At 49.8% G+C, this 21,441-nt stretch overlaps 1 protein-coding gene across 1 annotated transcript; it reads left to right on the forward strand.

The window, feature by feature from the left end:
* The first annotated feature begins 333 nt into the window (after window positions 1-333).
* On the forward strand, window positions 334-20,359 carry LOC123665934 (xaa-Pro aminopeptidase ApepP-like). Its single transcript, XM_045600162.1, has 15 exons — window positions 334-434; window positions 1,314-1,485; window positions 2,134-2,246; window positions 2,464-2,599; window positions 3,136-3,231; window positions 4,320-4,519; window positions 5,447-5,533; window positions 7,077-7,166; window positions 7,795-7,925; window positions 8,820-8,972; window positions 9,379-9,508; window positions 10,157-10,334; window positions 18,588-18,679; window positions 19,126-19,239; window positions 20,237-20,359. The coding sequence occupies exons 1-15, from the start codon at window positions 339-341 to the stop codon at window positions 20,357-20,359; spliced, it is 1,911 nt and encodes a 636-aa protein (XP_045456118.1). The 5' UTR covers window positions 334-338.
* Window positions 20,360-21,441: the final 1,082 nt, after the last annotated feature.

Genomic DNA, 21,441 nt, shown 5'->3' on the forward strand with positions numbered 1-21,441 from the left:
AGGTATACTATTATACTTATATTATTTCATAATTTTAGGGTGATTTGATATAAATGATAATAAAAGAAACGTTATAACTTACGACGTAGAATAGATGGCGCTGTTTCGACCACAGCTGCGATAGAGTTTTGTCTATTGATGATGAACATCATCAACAACAATCTTTCGCACTTACGAAGGTTTTGCTTTGGTGTTATATTATTTTTATTATTATTATCTGTTAAAGTGGTCAATAAATACTGTTTTAAATACAATTTATACAAAAGCCTTAGTGAGAGAAGTGAATGTGATTGGCTGCTTTCCATATATATTCAATTTTTTTTCTTCTTTCAGTTAAAATGACGTTACAACGCCTCACAGCGCTTCGAGCGCTTATGGCCAGCCAGCCAACAGCGCTGGCTGCTTACATTATTCCGACTGCTGATGCTCATAATGTAAGTAATAAAAGAAATATGGTAGTATCTTTAAGAACGAAATAAATCCTCTTTGAAGGACCTTCAACTGGACAGTTTGAATACGGTTTTCTAATTTACTACGATTTGAATCAATTATGCTAATAATAATAATAATAACAAATAACTTTATTGCACACAGTAACATATAACAGTTACATAAGAATAAAGCTTATAGGGGAAAAAAAATTACATCGCTTGCAACGGGCGGTCTTATCACTAAATAGTGATCTCTTCCAGACTACCCACATATGCTAAGTGTAGGCGATGACTGAGTATTTATTTACCTAACGCGAATAAACTACAGTTCCGAAGCGATGCTTTACATCAGCTTAATTCTACTACAACGACAAAGCCTGGTTTCTTATTCAAAAAAAGTTTAAACAAAAAATTTCCGAAACTTAACGGCTTAACACCAACAACTTTTATTTAACGGTTCATAAGCAGAGCGACCTGATTGTAGCGGTTTGAGTAGTCGCCTACGACATCGGCGGTTTGTGGGTTCGATTCCCATACATACAAATATTTCTTTCCGGTTCGGATGTCTGTCCTTGTGGGCCTCCCCACCGTGCCTCGGAGAACATGCTAAGCCTTCGGTCCCGGTTGTTATCATAAATAACTGATAAGCAATCGTTACTTATAGTAGGGAACATGCCGTGGAGCAGTGTGGTGGATTAAGCTACAATCCTTCTCCTATATGGAGAAAGGGGTCTATGCCCAGCAGTGGGATGTTACAGGCTCAATGCGAAAAAAAAACAGAACTAACCGTTTTCTGAATACGGAAACCGTAATAATGGTCAAGTACCATTCCTTTTTAGTAACTGGGGTCGGGTTTTATAGTTATAAATTCTTAATTTCCAGTCGGAATATATTGCCCCAGTGGACGCCAGGAGAGAGTGGATTTCTGGCTTTACAGGATCAGCTGGTGTAGCTGTGGTGACAGATGCTAAAGCATTGGTCTGGACAGATGGGAGGTATTACACGCAGTTTCAGAAGGAGGTCGATATGAATGTGTGGACGCTTATGAAGCAGTGTGAGTTTATTAAAAAAATAATAATTGCGTTTAAAAAAAAAATAGAATTGTGTGGTTTTATGAAACCACGATTGAAGAGTTTAGTGAATGAAATCATTTACATTAATACACAGATCAAAATACACACACAAATACCGCGGAACACTTGCGACATGCGATAGATGAACGAAAATTTTGGGGTGGTAGAATAAAAGTTTCTTTTTAAAAAGTACCGACTTCAAATTACATCGACAAGTATAGTACAATATATTAGGATGACTCAAAAACTACTCGTTCGATCGATAAAATTTATCAATTGATTAAATTTGACACACGACTAGCTCCGGTAAAAAGTTATAAGGTAACACAGATAAAAATAATTGAGTTGATGTCCGCTCATGGTATTGCAGCCTTTCATTTCGAGCAATACGAGTACCACTTCAATAAAAATTAAATAGTGTGATTGTGTGTGATTAGAGAGTGATTTAGACCACACGACTGAAGTAAAACTACTTTAGCTCCATCTAACTTATATCTCTATCTCAACTTCCGTTTGCTGCACCCGATCACAATTTTCGTAACGCTCTCGTCACTCATTCACATGCTTACTCTCCAAGTCAAACGTACGCAAAGGAGCTTAACTTCAATAAATTGCCTTCTGCCCTTCAGCTCTGCCTGATACTCCATCTATGGAGAAATGGTTATCGAGTAACCTGGTAGCTGGTTCCGTAGTAGGGGTCGACCCTCAAACTTTGACAAGAGAGGAATGGACGCCGTTACAGGTAATTTTGTTTTTATTTATAATTATGGAAATCATAAAATTTTTTAAAAAAATCAGTTGTCCAACACGACTAAAGTCTCCCTAAACGGCTCTATACTATATCATGTTAATATCATGTCATGTCATATTATATCATATCAAATATCATAAAACATAATATCGTCAATTTCAAATGAAGCATTGAAATTAATTAAACAAATTATCGTTTTTTTTTCCAGTCAGCATTATCAAAAGCTAAAATGCAATTACTGGCGGTAGACACAAATTTAGTTGACGCAACTAGATTAGAACTACAGGACCCGTCGCCCGAAAGACCTCATAATTCACTGATTCATTTACCCGTTGAGTATACAGGTAAGGTCACAAAAAATTTGGTAAAAGGTTACAATTCAGGAGGTCTTTGTTTTTTTCCTGTTGTGCTGTTACGGCTCTAAAGAAAAAAAGCCACCCCCTCTCTTCCCGTGGGTGTCGTAAAAGGTGACTAAGATATAACAGATCCACTATCACCTTGGTACTTAAAAAGCCGACCGGTTGCGGGATAACCATCCAACTGCTGACCTTGAAATACACGGGCTGAAGACGGGCAGCATCGTCTTCGGTACGACAAGGCTGGCCCTGCGGTCTGCCCAGTGTGATGACTACGGGTAAAAAACATGAGTTCATGCCGTTTTTGGCGCGAACTTGTGGAGGGAACAGTAGTGGAGGTAGAGAGGATAACATAAAAAATAACAGTATAATAAATCAGTACCAGTTACCAGTAATTATAAACTAAGTCATCACAATTATGCAATTATGCATGATAAAGAAAAACAATAATTAACAACCCCCGCCCCCCTCTTAATTGCGAACGAATTTTATGAACAAGCCCTAATTACAGGCCTTTATAACAGGTAAAACAGCAGGACAAAAGATAAAGGAATTGAGGGAGAAAATGGTCGAAAAGAATGTGTCGGCTTTGGTTATAACAGCTCTTGACGAAGTCGCATGTGAGTTTCAAATAAAGCTTTATAAAACTTAATTTAAAATATTATAATGTTTAACATAATTACTGACAGCTATAATACCGTGCTGTGTGGCTACGGTACTAAAGAATATAGCCACCCCCTCTCTTCCCGTGGGTGTCGTAAGAGGCAACTAAGGGATAACACAGTTCCGCGACCATCTTGGAACTTAAAAAGCCGACCGGTGGCGGGATAACCATCCAACTGCTGGCTTTGAAATACACAGGCCGAAGACGGGCAGCAGCGTCGTCGGTGCGACAAAGCCAGTACTGCGGTCACCAACCCGCCTGCCCAGTGTGGTGACTATGGGCAAAACACACGAGTTCACGTTATTTTTGGCGTAAACTTGTGGAGGCCTATGTCCAGCAGTGGACTGTATAGGCTGTAATGATAATACCGTGCTACCGCGTACAAAATGTCCGTGTGTAATTTGCACACGGCAGAAGTTAAACTTCTGAAAAGTCGTAGGAAGGTAGGTCGTTGCGATTTGTTCCAACGACGATGATCATAGTCTCGTAAAAAAGGTCGTAAGCGCCATGCAAAGCGTGTCGCTAACGGGATTTTAAGCAGTAATGTGTTAAATTTCATTCACTCCTATACGCATTTCGTTTCACCGAGTTTCAATTAACGACTCTAAAGAAGTTTAATTTCAATAATTGTGTTTACTTGCAAGCGAAAAAAACCGACTTCAATTACATCGACATCGAGTAATAAAAACGCACTAGTCGTCACTGCGATTTTCGAGAGTTTGCCTGGATTTCTCTGGGATCCCATCATCAGATCCTGGTTTTCTTATCATGGTACTAAACTAAGGATATCTCCTTTCCAACAAAAAAAGAATTATCAAAATCGGTTCATAAACGACAAAGTTATCCCCGAACATACATTAAAAAAAATATATATATATATATATATATACGTTCGAATTGAGTAACCTCCTCCTTTTTTGAAGTCGATCAAAAACTTATGAAGAAACCTTAAAAGTACAGCCGAACTAAGAATGTCCTGATGTAACTCATGTCTAAATTACTGATTCTATCTGCTTCATAAATTCGCTATAAACCTAATCACAGATACACTAAACCTCCGAGGTAGCGATATCAACTACAACCCGGTATTCTTTTCCTACCTACTAATAACTCCTACATCTGTGGTACTGTTCTGGAATGCGGGGGAGATCCCGAAAGACATATACGATGTATTAGTTGAAGAGGGGGTGGAATTGGAGGGGAGGCCGTATGGGGAAATTACGGTGGCCTTGAAGAAATTAGCTGTGAGTATTTTATTTATATTACTTTATTTTAGTAGTACTGAACTGAGGTAGGGCACAGCAGGAAATTTCCTGCGCGAAATATGGAGCAGCTCGACTGGGGTAGTACCTCGACCTTACAGAAGGTCACAGCTAAATAATACTGCTTCCAAGCAGTGTCGTGTTCCTGTGTGAGGTGACCAGAGCTCCTGGGAGTGTCGGCAACGCCCTTGCTATGCTTCTGATATTGCAGACGTCTACAACCTACCGTAATTGCTTACCATCAGGTGAGCCGTGCTCTTATTTGCTGACCTAGTTAAATAAAAAAAAAATAGTCTTTTGGGGCAAACAAGCGGTCGATACTGTGGCCATTCTGATGGTAAGCGGATATCGTAGTATATAGACGCCTGCAACATCAGAAATATTAGTAAGTTTTTTTTTTTTTTTTTTATAAATTTTAAATATCTACACAATACACACACGGTCGTCTGTTCCTAAAGTAAGCAACTTAATGCTTGTGTTATAGGTAACAGTCGACTGGTACAGCTACATATTTATTTATTTTTTATAAACATACTTATAAATAATACAAATATAAATACACAAACAAATATTTATATTACACCCAGACTCGGGATGGGAATCGAACCCACAACCCTCGGAGCAGAAAACACTCGGGTCACTAAAAACTGCGCCAACGGGCTAGTCAAAATTAGAAGGGTGATATCGACTCTACCTACACATTGAACGCATTGTCGAATCAAACTATAATTAGGTAATTAAAAAAAATGCTGAATGCTGGCATACTGTTCTATCTGTATATTGCTACAGCTAAAAGCGCTGTAAAGCATTACTCAGCGACATTGCGTTTTTGGTCGTTTCACATGACTTCACTCCCCATATATATATTTTTATGCTCAAAAAAGTGAATACTTTTTCGATTATTTACAGAAAGAATTGTCAGAAAATGGTGACGGTGAACATTCGATATGGTTGTCCAGTGATGCGAGTGAAGCTATACACAGAGCTGCATCTGGGGTAAGTAATTGCTGAAATGAATGAATGAATGAATAAATAAATAAATTATTAGAAAGGCTACACCCCGAAGTTGATCGTTGCCTAGGAGGCGAGTTTGGCATGGCATAGGCGTGGGAAAGAGCAAAGTCCACATTTTTTAAACTTTAATATTGTATTTTTTTATTAGCATTACGGTAATAATAATCATGATATACCTTTTTAAAATCCTTGTATTGTGCCCTTCAATTTGATACCCATATAGTAGTATTTGAGAAATTTTTTTTTTCATTAACTACAATGGCTTCGCGCAGCCGCCATATTTTTTTTTTTAATGTCATATATCTAAGAACACTTGAGCAGCTAAGACGAACCTAACGATACCTCAATTATGTAAATCCGTTCAGTGGTTCTGGAAATATGAGGTAGTAAAGAATATTACATACATACATACAAGATACGCGCGAAAAACATAACCCTTCCTTGGCAGTCGGGTAATAAGTCAGTCAGTTTGTCGAATCAATCGAATAAATCGAATGATGAATCGAGTGAACCGAGTGAATGTGAATCGAATGAATTAATGAATGAAAATGACAGCGATGACTCACTATTTCCTAAACGCGAATATACCGTTTTAACCGCTCGAATAAATTTAGTAAGCATTTGTCAAAAATGCAGATGAATTTTAATCATAATAATAGTCGATGATAAATAATGAGACCGATACAGATTATTTGGGCGGAAACGAAACCGAAATTCCTACCTCGGTCCCAACTTCGGCTGAAAACGAGACCAAAATCGAAATTTACGTGGACAATGTAACGTCGTATATTGAAGTCTAGTGTAACTTAAAAATTTATTTGTACAACTCCCTAGTAGCAAAACACAGACAGATATTTGTACAAATAATTCTTCCAGACCAGACCGGACCGGACCAGACCGGAGTCTGGACGTCTGTCCTAGTGGGTCTCCCCACCGTTCCTCGGAGAGCACGTTAAGCTATCGGTCCCGGTTGTTATCATGTACACCTGAAAGCGATCGTCACTCATAGTAGGGAATATATCCAATACATTTGAGCAGTGTGGTATTATGCTTTGATCCTTCTCCTACATGGGGAAAGAGACCTACATGAAATATGACAAATGTTAAAACGTTATTGCATTTTATTCATAATATGCGTTGGCGCAACGGTCACGGCACTGGTTTGTGGCTGTTGCACTGGCGGTTTCGGGTTCAATCCCCGCACATGACAAACATTTGTTTAGGACATGCAAATGTTTCCCGTGGTCTGGGTGTTTGTGCAGTCCTTGTGGGTCTTCCCGCCGTGCCTCGGAGAGCACGTTAAGCCGTCGGTCCCAGTTGTTATCATGTACACCTGATAGCAATCGTCACGCATAGTAGGGAATATATCCGCCAATACATTTGAGCTGCGTGGTGGATTATGCTCTGATCCTTTTCCTACATGGGGAAAGAGGCCTATGCCCAGCTGTGGGATATTTTAGGCTGAAGCGTAATGATATGTATGTAATCACTTATAAGTATAGATGTATTCATTTTATATTTACAGGAAGGGGAGATAAAGAAACATTTGACTTTGGTGTCTGAAACGTCACCAGTGGCTTTAGCTAAGCTGATCAAGAACCCAGTCGAACTAGAGGTATGTAATAGGTACATAGTTATATCATACACACACACACGGTCGTCTGTGACATACATACAGTTTGTCTGCAGTTACTTTTAAAAATAAATTTATGTGTTTAATATATAATAAACCGACTTCAATTACATCGACAAGTAATACAACGTAGGTAGACGAAAAAATAGTCAAGTAACGCATTATCAAAGATTACTTCAAAAGTTGTAATCAGATCTCGATGAAATTAAAAATGTGACCACTTGATAAACATCGGCTTTCGATTAAATTATAAATCATTAAAATCGGTACACTCAGTAAAAAGCTATAGGAAGGATTTCCCTCGATTTCTCTGGGATCCCATAATCAGATCCTGGTTTCCTTATCATGGTGCTACACCTGGAATATCTCCTTTCCAACAAAAAAAGAATTATCAAAATCGGTTGCTAAACGACGAAGTTATCCCCGAATACATAATATATATATATATATATATATATATATATACGGTCGAATTGAGTAACCTCCTTTTTTTGAAGTCGGTTAAAAATTGTTGATATCTTGAATGAAATACAGCGCCACTAAAACCACACATCTTTATCATTGAACCAAATAATCCAAATGCAAGGTTATGTATGGAATTTTTTTTAAGGGCTTCCGTCAATGTCACATAAGGGATGGTGTAGCGGTGGTCCGTTTCTTCAAGTGGCTCCACGATCAAATAGACGCTGGGAAGTCTGTTACTGAAATACAAGCCGCGGAAAAACTACTCGAGTTTAGAAAGTATGAAATTATATTTTGCACTCGCTGACCCAGTGAATTTTGTACTGGCTATATTTATGTAGAAGAATATAGCTACCCCCCTCTCTTCCCGTGGGTGTCGTAAGAGGCGACTAAGGGATAACAAGGTTCCACTACCACCTTGGAACTTAAGAAGCCGACCGATGGCGGGATAACCATCTAATCGCTGGCTTTGAAAGACACAGGCTGAAGACTGGCAGCAGCGTCTTCGGTGCGACAAAGGCAACCCTGCGGTCACCAACCCGCCTGCCCAGCGTGGTGACTATGGGCAACATACATGGGTTCACGCATTTTTGGCGCGAACTTGTGGAGGCCTATGTCCAGCAGTGGACTGCAATAGGCTGAAATGATGATGATGATGATGATATTTATGTAGTTTACTCCTTAAGTATCGATATAAGGAGTGCGGTATAAAAAAACCAGTGTGCTTTAGACTACGCGAATGAAGTAAGACTTACGAAACCTAACTCTCTTTCTCTCTCTTTCTATCTTCGCTACATTACAAATTTACACACCGTGTGCAGTTTGATCCAACTTGAAAGGTAGGCTATATTTTATTTCGATATATGTAATAATTATATTCAAGAGAAAAAATAAGGCAGTACGAAGTTCGCCAGGTCAGCTATCTTATTAAAAAGCTGTGTTGTTGGTTTGAAAGTGTTGCAGTTGCAAAATTTGCTTTTTCTCTAAATAATTGTAATGTGTTGCTTAATCATGCCCCCTGACCAATTAAATCAAAATATTAGAAAGTATTGATCAAATTGACTAATTGAACTTTTAAATAATGTTACAAATTAAAACCTAATTTCAGGTAATCAAAACTTAGAACCATTTAGGCTATAATATATCACGTTATGACTTATTTATCTGTTTTAGGGATGAAAAGTACTTTATGGGTCCGTCTTTTGAGACGATACCGGGGGCTGGGGAGAACGGGGCCATTATACATTACAGCCCTTCCCGAGAAGGGCCCCAGAGGGTGATCCGTCCCAATGACATGTTCTTACTGGACTCCGGAGGGCAATATATGTGTGTAACTAATTTTTATTTTTATTATGCTTAAACATCCTATACCAACTTGCAACCCACTTCTGGAAAAAGGCTTAGTTTGGCAAACAAGCAAACGGTCCGTCGATGGTAAATAGTTACCGTAGCCCATGGACGCCAGCAAATCCAGGAGCATTGAAAATGCATTGCCGACCCTATTCCTGATCTTATTCCCGACCCATTTTATGAGCTTAGTCTATCTTACTCACACAGGAATAGGAGAATACATGTGATTATGAGTATTATTGAGCTGTAATCTTCTGTAACTTGTGGAACTTCCCCAGTTAGTCAGCTCCAGATGTTAGCAAAATATATCCAGGGTAACTCTAGAAACCATGTTCCCATTAGTAAACATGCAATATGACTAAAAATATGGCTATATTTTTAGGGATGGTACAACAGATATAACTCGCACAAGACATATGGGTGAACCGACTTTAGCCCAGATGGACGCGTTCACTCGAGTACTTAAAGGGCAGATTTCTGTTGGGACTGCGCTATACCCTAAGGGAGTTAAGGTATGGTAAAATGTGTTCAAATAGATCACACTCGACATGTTACACTCAACATGTTTCACTCGATCTATCACACTCGATGTATTACACTCAAAGTTCACTAAAAAATCTCACATTAATGTCTCACACTCGACTCACATTTATATTATATTACACTCAATGTACTTCACCAAACGTATCGCACTATGTATTTCTTAATACACCACAAGTCATGTCATGTTAATTGCAACATACAAAACTCCGCGTATCACAGTTAACTTGTACTTTTTTGTATCAAACTCAACGTGTCACCTTCGACAAATATCTATTTAGTTCACGTGTCCATACTCTACCCTACAATCAAAGTGTCACTCAACTTGTCACACTTAAATGTGTCAAACTCAACATTTTATACTCAAAGTGTCAAACTTAACGTGGCACACTCAATTTGTTATACTCAACGTGGCACACTCAACTTGTTATACTAAACATGTAATAATACCCCATGTGTAATTCACACTTATAAATCATATTTTCTAAACTATCTAAACAAATTTTATTTTAGACTTTGTTTATTTGTTTGACGGTTAGTCATTAAGAATCTTTAAATTATAAGTTTATCTTTGTAATTGAGTGACTTTCTCTGAATTAATTTGTTTTTATTCATCTTAGGGTAACGTGCTGGACACGCTCGCCCGCAAGGCGCTGTGGGACGCAGGGCTGGACTACGCGCACGGGACCGGCCACGGGGTGGGGCACTTCCTGAACGTGCACGAGGGGCCCGCCGGCGTGTCCTGGCGCCCCTACCCGCACGACCCGGGGCTCGCCGCGGGGCAGATCCTGAGCAACGGTGAGCGGAGGGTGGAGTGTGTGTGTGTAGTGGGGCTGGGGTGGGGCACTTCCTGAACGTGCACGAGGGGCCCGCCGGCGTGTCCTGGCGCCCCTACCCGCACGACCCGGGGCTCGCCGCGGGGCAGATCCTGAGCAACGGTGAGCGGAGGGTGGAGTGTGTGTGTGTAGTGGGGCCGGGGTGGGGCACTTCCTGAACGTGCACGAGGGGCCCGCCGGCGTGTCCTGGCGCCCCTACCCGCACGACCCGGGGCTCGCCGCGGGGCAGATCCTGAGCAACGGTGAGCGGAGGGTGGAGTGTGTGTGTGTAGTGGGGCTGGGGTGGGGCACTTCCTGAACGTGCACGAGGGGCCCGCCGGCGTGTCCTGGCGCCCCTACCCGCACGACCCGGGGCTCGCCGCGGGGCAGATCCTGAGCAACGGTGAGCGGAGGGTGGAGTGTGTGTGTGTAGTGGGGCTGGGGTGGGGCACTTCCTGAACGTGCACGAGGGGCCCGCCGGCGTGTCCTGGCGCCCCTACCCGCACGACCCGGGGCTCGCCGCGGGGCAGATCCTGAGCAACGGTGAGCGGAGGGTGGAGTGTGTGTGTAGTGGGGCTGGGGTGGGGCACTTCCTGAACGTGCACGAGGGGCCCGCCGGCGTGTCCTGGCGCCCCTACCTGCACGACCCGGGGCTCGCCGCGGGGCAGATCCTGAGCAACGGTGAGCGGAGGGTGGAGTGTGTGTGTGTAGTGGGGCTGGGGTGGGGCACTTCCTGAACGTGCACGAGGGGCCCGCCGGCGTGTCCTGGCGCCCCTACCCGCACGACCCGGGGCTCGCCGCGGGGCAGATCCTGAGCAACGGTGAGCGGAGGGTGGAGTGTGTGTGTGTAGTGGGGCTGGGGTGGGGCACTTCCTGAACGTGCACGAGGGGCCCGCCGGCGTGTCCTGGCGCCCCTACCCGCACGACCCGGGGCTCGCCGCGGGGCAGATCCTGAGCAACGGTGAGCGGAGGGTGGAGTGTGTGTGTGTAGTGGGGCTGGGGTGGGGCACTTCCTGAACGTGCACGAGGGGCCCGCCGGCGTGTCCTGGCGCCCCTACCCGCACGACCCGGGGCTCGCCGCGGGGCAGATCCTGAGCAACGGTGAGCGGAGGGTGGAGTGTGTGTGTGTAGTGGGGCTGGGGTGGGGCACTTCCTGAACGTGCACGAGGGGCCCGCCGGCGTGTCCTGGCGCCCCTACCCGCACGACCCGGGGCTCGCCGCGGGGCAGATCCTGAGCAACGGTGAGCGGAGGGTGGAGTGTGTGTGTGTAGTGGGGCTGGGGTGGGGCACTTCCTGAACGTGCACGAGGGGCCCGCCGGCGTGTCCTGGCGCCCCTACCCGCACGACCCGGGGCTCGCCGCGGGGCAGATCCTGAGCAACGGGGAGCGGAGGGTGGAGTGTGTGTGTAGTGGGGCTGGGGTGGGGCACTTCCTGAACGTGCACGAGGGGCCCGCCAGCGTGTCCTGGCGCCCCTACCCGCACGACCCGGGGCTCGCCGCGGGGCAGATCCTGAGCAACGGTGAGCGGAGGGTGGAGTGTGTGTGTGTAGTGGGGCTGGGGTGGGGCACTTCCTGAACGTGCACGAGGGGCCCGCCGGCGTGTCCTGGCGCCCCTACCCGCACGACCCGGGGCTCGCCGCGGGGCAGATCCTGAGCAACGGTGAGCGGAGGGTGGAGTGTGTGTGTGTAGTGGGGCTGGGGTGGGGCACTTCCTGAACGTGCACGAGGGGCCCGCCGGCGTGTCCTGGCGCCCCTACCCGCACGACCCGGGGCTCGCCGCGGGGCAGATCCTGAGCAACGGTGAGCGGAGGGTGGAGTGTGTGTGTGTAGTGGGGCTGGGGTGGGGCACTTCCTGAACGTGCACGAGGGGCCCGCCGGCGTGTCCTGGCGCCCCTACCCGCACGACCCGGGGCTCGCCGCGGGGCAGATCCTGAGCAACGGTGAGCGGAGGGTGGAGTGTGTGTGTGTAGTGGGGCTGGGGTGGGGCACTTCCTGAACGTGCACGAGGGGCCCGCCGGCGTGTCCTGGCGCCCCTACCCGCACGACCCGGGGCTCGCCGCGGGGCAGATCCTGAGCAACGGTGAGCGGAGGGTGGAGTGTGTGTGTGTAGTGGGGCTGGGGTGGGGCACTTCCTGAACGTGCACGAGGGGCCCGCCGGCGTGTCCTGGCGCCCCTACCCGCACGACCCGGGGCTCGCCGCGGGGCAGATCCTGAGCAACGGTGAGCGGAGGGTGGAGTGTGTGTGTGTAGTGGAGCTGGGGTGGGGCACTTCCTGAACGTGCACGAGGGGCCCGCCGGCGTGTCCTGGCGCCCCTACCCGCACGACCCGGGGCTCGCCGCGGGGCAGATCCTGAGCAACGGTGAGCGGAGGGTGGAGTGTGTGTGTAGTGGGGCTGGGGTGGGGCACTTCCTGAACGTGCACGAGGGGCCCGCCGGCGTGTCCTGGCGCCCCTACCCGCACGACCCGGGGCTCGCCGCGGGGCAGATCCTGAGCAACGGTGAGCGGAGGGTGGAGTGTGTGTGTGTAGTGGGGCTGGGGTGGGGCACTTCCTGAACGTGCACGAGGGGCCCGCCGGCGTGTCCTGGCGCCCCTACCCGCACGACCCGGGGCTCGCCGCGGGGCAGATCCTGAGCAACGGTGAGCGGAGGGTGGAGTGTGTGTGTGTAGTGGGGCTGGGGTGGGGCACTTCCTGAACGTGCACGAGGGGCCCGCCGGCGTGTCCTGGCGCCCCTACCCGCACGACCCGGGGCTCGCCGCGGGGCAGATCCTGAGCAACGGTGAGCGGAGGGTGGAGTGTGTGTGTGTAGTGGGGCTGGGGTGGGGCACTTCCTGAACGTGCACGAGGGGCCCGCCGGCGTGTCCTGGCGCCCCTACCCGCACGACCCGGGGCTCGCCGCGGGGCAGATCCTGAGCAACGGTGAGCGGAGGGTGGAGTGTGTGTGTGTAGTGGGGCTGGGGTGGGGCACTTCCTGAACGTGCACGAGGGGCCCGCCGGCGTGTCCTGGCGCCCCTACCCGCACGACCCGGGGCTCGCCGCGGGGCAGATCCTGAGCAACGGTGAGCGGAGGGTGGAGTGTGTGTGTGTAGTGGGGCTGGGGTGGGGCACTTCCTGAACGTGCACGAGGGGCCCGCCGGCGTGTCCTGGCGCCCCTACCCGCACGACCCGGGGCTCGCCGCGGGGCAGATCCTGAGCAACGGTGAGCGGAGGGTGGAGTGTGTGTGTGTAGTGGGGCTGGGGTGGGGCACTTCCTGAACGTGCACGAGGGGCCCGCCGGCGTGTCCTGGCGCCCCTACCCGCACGACCCGGGGCTCGCCGCGGGGCAGATCCTGAGCAACGGTGAGCGGAGGGTGGAGTGTGTGTGTAGTGGGGCTGGGGTGGGGCACTTCCTGAACGTGCACGAGGGGCCCGCCGGCGTGTCCTGGCGCCCCTACCCGCACGACCCGGGGCTCGCCGCGGGGCAGATCCTGAGCAACGGTGAGCGGAGGGTGGAGTGTGTGTGTGTAGTGGGGCTGGGGTGGGGCACTTCCTGAACGTGCACGAGGGGCCCGCCGGCGTGTCCTGGCGCCCCTACCCGCACGACCCGGGGCTCGCCGCGGGGCAGATCCTGAGCAACGGTGAGCGGAGGGTGGAGTGTGTGTGTGTAGTGGGGCTGGGGTGGGGCACTTCCTGAACGTGCACGAGGGGCCCGCCGGCGTGTCCTGGCGCCCCTACCCGCACGACCCGGGGCTCGCCGCGGGGCAGATCCTGAGCAACGGTGAGCGGAGGGTGGAGTGTGTGTGTGTAGTGGGGCTGGGGTGGGGCACTTCCTGAACGTGCACGAGGGGCCCGCCGGCGTGTCCTGGCGCCCCTACCCGCACGACCCGGGGCTCGCCGCGGGGCAGATCCTGAGCAACGGTGAGCGGAGGGTGGAGTGTGTGTGTGTAGTGGGGCTGGGGTGGGGCACTTCCTGAACGTGCACGAGGGGCCCGCCGGCGTGTCCTGGCGCCCCTACCCGCACGACCCGGGGCTCGCCGCGGGGCAGATCCTGAGCAACGGTGAGCGGAGGGTGGAGTGTGTGTGTAGTGGGGCTGGGGTGGGGCACTTCCTGAACGTGCACGAGGGGCCCGCCGGCGTGTCCTGGCGCCCCTACCCGCACGACCCGGGGCTCGCCGCGGGGCAGATCCTGAGCAACGGTGAGCGGAGGGTGGAGTGTGTGTGTGTAGTGGGGCTGGGGTGGGGCACTTCCTGAACGTGCACGAGGGGCCCGCCGGCGTGTCCTGGCGCCCCTACCCGCACGACCCGGGGCTCGCCGCGGGGCAGATCCTGAGCAACGGTGAGCGGAGGGTGGAGTGTGTGTGTGTAGTGGGGCTGGGGTGGGGCACTTCCTGAACGTGCACGAGGGGCCCGCCGGCGTGTCCTGGCGCCCCTACCCGCACGACCCGGGGCTCGCCGCGGGGCAGATCCTGAGCAACGGTGAGCGGAGGGTGGAGTGTGTGTGTGTAGTGGGGCTGGGGTGGGGCACTTCCTGAACGTGCACGAGGGGCCCGCCGGCGTGTCCTGGCGCCCCTACCCGCACGACCCGGGGCCCGCCGCGGGGCAGATCCTGAGCAACGGGGAGCGGAGGGTGGAGTGTGTGTGTAGTGGGGCTGGGGTGGGGCACTTCCTGAACGTGCACGAGGGGCCCGCCAGCGTGTCCTGGCGCCCCTACCCGCACGACCCGGGGCTCGCCGCGGGGCAGATCCTGAGCAACGGTGAGCGGAGGGTGGAGTGTGTGTGTGTAGTGGGGCTGGGGTGGGGCACTTCCTGAACGTGCACGAGGGGCCCGCCGGCGTGTCCTGGCGCCCCTACCCGCACGACCCGGGGCTCGCCGCGGGGCAGATCCTGAGCAACGGTGAGCGGAGGGTGGAGTGTGTGTGTGTAGTGGGGCTGGGGTGGGGCACTTCCTGAACGTGCACGAGGGGCCCGCCGGCGTGTCCTGGCGCCCCTACCCGCACGACCCGGGGCTCGCCGCGGGGCAGATCCTGAGCAACGGTGAGCGGAGGGTGGAGTGTGTGTGTGTAGTGGGGCTGGGGTGGGGCACTTCCTGAACGTGCACGAGGGGCCCGCCGGCGTGTCCTGGCGCCCCTACCCGCACGACCCGGGGCTCGCCGCGGGGCAGATCCTGAGCAACGGTGAGCGGAGGGTGGAGTGTGTGTGTGTAGTGGGGCTGGGGTGGGGCACTTCCTGAACGTGCACGAGGGGCCCGCCGGCGTGTCCTGGCGCCCCTACCCGCACGACCCGGGGCTCGCCGCGGGGCAGATCCTGAGCAACGGTGAGCGGAGGGTGGAGTGTGTGTGTAGTGGGGCTGGGGTGGGGCACTTCCTGAACGTGCACGAGGGGCCCGCCGGCGTGTCCTGGCGCCCCTACCCGCACGACCCGGGGCTCGCCGCGGGGCAGATCCTGAGCAACGGTGAGCGGAGGGTGGAGTGTGTGTGTGTAGTGGGGCTGGGGTGGGGCACTTCCTGAACGTGCACGAGGGGCCCGCCGGCGTGTCCTGGCGCCCCTACCCGCACGACCCGGGGCTCGCCGCGGGGCAGATCCTGAGCAACGGTGAGCGGAGGGTGGAGTGTGTGTGTGTAGTGGGGCTGGGGTGGGGCACTTCCTGAACGTGCACGAGGGGCCCGCCGGCGTGTCCTGGCGCCCCTACCCGCACGACCCGGGGCTCGCCGCGGGGCAGATCCTGAGCAACGGTGAGCGGAGGGTGGAGTGTGTGTGTGTAGTGGGGCTGGGGTGGGGCACTTCCTGAACGTGCACGAGGGGCCCGCCGGCGTGTCCTGGCGCCCCTACCCGCACGACCCGGGGCTCGCCGCGGGGCAGATCCTGAGCAACGGTGAGCGGAGGGTGGAGTGTGTGTGTGTAGTGGGGCTGGGGTGGGGCACTTCCTGAACGTGCACGAGGGGCCCGCCGGCGTGTCCTGGCGCCCCTACCCGCACGACCCGGGGCTCGCCGCGGGGCAGATCCTGAGCAACGGTGAGCGGAGGGTGGAGTGTGTGTGTGTAGTGGGGCTGGGGTGGGGCACTTCCTGAACGTGCACGAGGGGCCCGCCGGCGTGTCCTGGCGCCCCTACCCGCACGACCCGGGGCTCGCCGCGGGGCAGATCCTGAGCAACGGTGAGCGGAGGGTGAAGTGTGTGTGTGTAGTGGGGCTGGGGTGGGGCACTTCCTGAACGTGCACGAGGGGCCCGCCGGCGTGTCCTGGCGCCCCTACCCGCACGACCCGGGGCTCGCCGCGGGGCAGATCCTGAGCAACGGTGAGCGGAGGGTGGAGTGTGTGTGTGTAGTGGGGCTGGGGTGGGGCACTTCCTGAACGTGCACGAGGGGCCCGCCGGCGTGTCCTGGCGCCCCTACCCGCACGACCCGGGGCTCGCCGCGGGGCAGATCCTGAGCAACGGTGAGCGGAGGGTGGAGTGTGTGTGTGTAGTGGGGCTGGGGTGGGGCACTTCCTGAACGTGCACGAGGGGCCCGCCGGCGTGTCCTGGCGCCCCTACCCGCACGACCCGGGGCTCGCCGCGGGGCAGATCCTGAGCAACGGTGAGCGGAGGGTGGAGTGTGTGTGTGTAGTGGGGCTGGGGTGGGGCACTTCCTGAACGTGCACGAGGGGCCCGCCGGCGTGTCCTGGCGCCCCTACCCGCACGACCCGGGGCTCGCCGCGGGGCAGATCCTGAGCAACGGTGAGCGGAGGGTGGAGTGTGTGTGTAGTGGGGCTGGGGTGGGGCACTTCCTGAACGTGCACGAGGGGCCCGCCGGCGTGTCCTGGCGCCCCTACCCGCACGACCCGGGGCTCGCCGCGGGGCAGATCCTGAGCAACGGTGAGCGGAGGGTGGAGTGTGTGTGTAGTGGGGCTGGGGTGGGGCACTTCCTGAACGTGCACGAGGGGCCCGCCGGCGTGTCCTGGCGCCCCTACCCGCACGACCCGGGGCTCGCCGCGGGGCAGATCCTGAGTAACGGTGAGCGGAGGGTGGAGTGTGTGTGTGTAGTGGGGCTGGGGTGGGGCACTTCCTGAACGTGCACGAGGGGCCCGCCGGCGTGTCCTGGCGCCCCTACCCGCACGACCCGGGGCTCGCCGCGGGGCAGATCCTGAGCAACGGTGAGCGGAGGGTGGAGTGTGTGTGTAGTGGGGCTGGGGTGGGGCACTTCCTGAACGTGCACGAGGGGCCCGCCGGCGTGTCCTGGCGCCCCTACCCGCACGACCCGGGGCTCGCCGCGGGGCAGATCCTGAGCAACGGTGAGCGGAGGGTGGAGTGTGTGTGTGGTGGGGCTGGGGTGGGGCACTTCCTGAACGTGCACGAGGGGCCCGCCGGCGTGTCCTGGCGCCCCTACCCGCACGACCCGGGGCTCGCCGCGGGGCAGATCCTGAGTAACGGTGAGCGGAGGGTGGAGTGTGTGTGTGTAGTGGGGCTGGGGTGGGGCACTTCCTGAACGTGCACGAGAGGTCCGTTTGTTATTTTTTCTGGGTAGATCAGAGAGATATCCTGAAGAGTGTTTAAGGAAAAATATTTGGGAGGAAACTTTGTGAAAGCAGTCACTCGTACCTTAACTTAAATATTTAATTACAATTTCATTAAAAAGTACGCAAACTAACTAGCACATTTTGTACTTATTTATTAATAGATAAAGCGTATAATTCGACGCAGTATTATGTTTTTGTTAAATGTGTGGACTTAGGGATCCTGTATTTCACGCAATATATTACTAATTTTGTACTTAATCACAGTTTATATATTATTTTTCAAAAGAGTAACTGCGGAGTTTCTTGCCGATTCTTCTCTGCAGAATCTACATTCCGAATCGCCGGTAGCTTCACTTCAAACCATAGTTAAAACTTTAATTTGTAAAACGACGATTCGAAGGTGCTTTTAAGACCTATTTGAATAAAGTTATTATTTGATCTTGATTATTCATGTACAGACAGTAAAATTGCGTGGTTATGGCAGTAAAGAATATAGCCACCCCTTTTCTTCCCGTGGGTGTCGTGAGAGGCGACTAAGGGATAACACAGTTCCACTACCACTTTGGAACCAAAAAAGCCGACCAATCGCGGGATATCCTTCCAACTGCTGGCTTTGAAATACACAGGCCGAAGACGGGCAGCAGCGTCTTCGGTGCGACAAAGCCAGGCCCGCGGTCACCAACCCGCCTGCCAACTGGGCAACACACATGAGTTCACGCCGTTTTTTCGCCAGAAACTGTGTGTTTACATGGCTACTTCTTTCAACAGAACCCGGCTACTACAAAGTGGGCGAATTCGGCATAAGACACGAAGATTTAGTTGAGACCATCGCTGTTACACGTGAGACAGAACATCCTAGAGTGAGTACATATTGGACCTGTTTTTACACACCCATATACTTGTTTATTGATTCAGCCCGATTTGGAAACACCAATCTTACAGAAGACAGTGATGTGTCGCTATTTTCTAAATTTGACTATTATTTAGACCAGGGATGTCAAAGGTACGGTCCGCGATCGTAATGTGTCACAGAAAGAAAAAATCATGACAATTCAGTACTTTTTTTTTATTTGAATCTGGCACGCCTACACATTCTTAATTTAATATATGGCTCCGTGCTAAATTGAGTTTGACACCCCTGATTTAGACCATTGATTTCAAAATAATTAAAAAAGGTAGTAAACCCAAAAAACTTGTAATAAATAATACTCGTACAAAGAAAAATAAAATCTTATGACTGCATTTCAGTTAAAAATGTTCGATTTAAAATTCCGCTTTTTTAGTTACTTTTTCATTTTTGTTTCAGGCGTCAAATCTCTTGGGTGATTTCGATGGACGTGGCGTATTAGGGTTTAATACAATAACTCTAGTGCCGAACCAGAAAAAATGCCTAAAATTAGAACTATTGGACGATTTTGAGGTACGTGACAAGGCTCTAGCCATATAGGGCTTAAACGCTTTAGTATATAATATCCCACTGCTGGGCGTATTTCCCCTGTTAGGAGAAGGACCAGAGCTTAATCTACAACGCTACTCCTTTTCGGGTTGGCGGATATATTCCCTACTATGAGTAACGATCGCTATCAGGTGTACATGACAACAACCGGGACCGACGGCTTAACTTGCTCTTCGAGGCAAGGTGGGGAGGGACCCACAAGGACTGCACAAACCCAAATTTTTGCAGGGCCAATACAAATGATTGACATGTGCGGGGATCGAACCCGCAACCGCCAGCGCAACGGCCACAAACCAGTGCTGTGACCAATGCGCCAACACGTTAAAATTAATCAAAACAAAAAAAATCTAAAATTAAATTTTACTTTGCACTTACGAACTTTAAAAGTAAGCGTTGTATCATCGCAAACAGCACTATATCAGAAATACCCTTTACATAAAATGACAGATCATTTATATATATATATATATATATATATATATATATATATATTAAAAAAAGAAAAGGGTCTAGAATTGATCCCTGCGGAACTCCCATTTTTAGCACAGAATCAGACTACTTCATTCCGTTTATTAATCACACGATTTCAACTTCTCATATTTTCCTACCACTTGCCATATGGTTTCTTAAGGATTCAACTCCATTAAATACAAAATACGTAAGTATTAGTAAAGTTTTCAAAATATGGAGCAGCCCGACTGGGGAAGTACCTCGACCTTACAGAAGATCACAGCTAAATAATACTGTTTTCAAGCAGTGTTCTGTTCCTGTTGGTGAGTAAGGTGACCAGAGTTCCTGGGGGGGATTGGGGGTAGGTTTATCAACGCGCTTATTAGCTTCAGGTGTTGCAGGCGTCTATAAGCTACGGTAATCGCTTACCATCAAGTGAGCCATACGCTTGTTTGCCGACTTAGTTGTATATAAAAAAAAAAACAATAATATGATTTTTTCTATTTAACAGTTGAGGTACATAAACGCTTATCACGCAAGAGTGTTCAAAATACTCGGACCTATTCTAAAAGAACGTGGTTTCGAGGATGACTATCTTTGGTTGGAAAAGGAATGCGCTCCAATAACAAGGTAAGACAGGTAAATCGTCTTACCTAAGCATAGCAGGTCAGTTCTATTGTAAGTACTGTTTGAATGCTTTGATTTAATGTATCTTTGACAGATGTTATGATATTCGTGATGTTCTTCTTAATTTGATTTTATTTTTTGATTTTAATTTAATTATGATTTTAATTGTAGCTTGATACTTAATTATTTAATTTGTGATTTTTTAAACTGTTTTTTTTTAATTTATTTGTTCCATAATGCCCGTAATGATTTTTGAATTTCTTTATTGATTACTTTTTTTTTCTCTCAATGATTGTTAATCAATTTATAGTAATGTTTTTAGTATTATTATTAAGTTTTTTGATATTGAACTATTGTTGTGAAGCATCTCTTCTGAACTTTGTCATATGTTCTTTTTTAATATCGGAAACTATTTTTGGTTAAGTGATACTATTGTGTTGTGTTTTCCTGTATATTTATGTAATACCGTTTGTTTCCAAAATAAAGTAAAAATAAAAAATAAAAATAAAGAACTTACCTGCTGTGCTTAGGTAAAAAGATAGTCAAGTATAAAAATTTAAGAAACCTGAGTTCAAGATTTTGGAACTACTGTTTAAAAACTTTCGGGATAAGTATGACTTTTTTATGTTAGTATATATATTTTTCTTTTTTCAGATCCTGAAGAATTACTGCAAGTTACCATATTAAATTTTTTCAATTTTTTAGTATTATTTCGAAAGTTGTTACAACTTGTATCATGCCTACCTTTCATTTAATAAATTTTGTAACTCAATATTAGTTTTATTTGTAAGCTAGAAATACTTTGCGGTTTCACCTACGTTTATATTTATAGCTATTGTTCCTTTAAAAACACAAAACAAATTTTTCAATTCAGTACTTCCCAAAATTAGGGCGTTTAAACAAACAAAAAAAAAAACTTCCGCTTTGTAATATTTTGCGTGGCTTTATGAAACCACGAGGGAGGTATTATACGCAGTTTCAGAAGGAGGTCGATATGAATGTGTGGACGCTTATGAAGTTAGCTAATATTAGTTTATAAAAAAAAAAATTGCGTTCTCAAAAAGAAAAGAGTTAAGTGTATGAAAACAT

The sequence above is a fragment of the Melitaea cinxia genome, chromosome 25, assembly GCF_905220565.1.
Source record: "Melitaea cinxia chromosome 25, ilMelCinx1.1, whole genome shotgun sequence".
Taxonomy (NCBI): Eukaryota; Metazoa; Arthropoda; class Insecta; order Lepidoptera; family Nymphalidae; genus Melitaea; species Melitaea cinxia.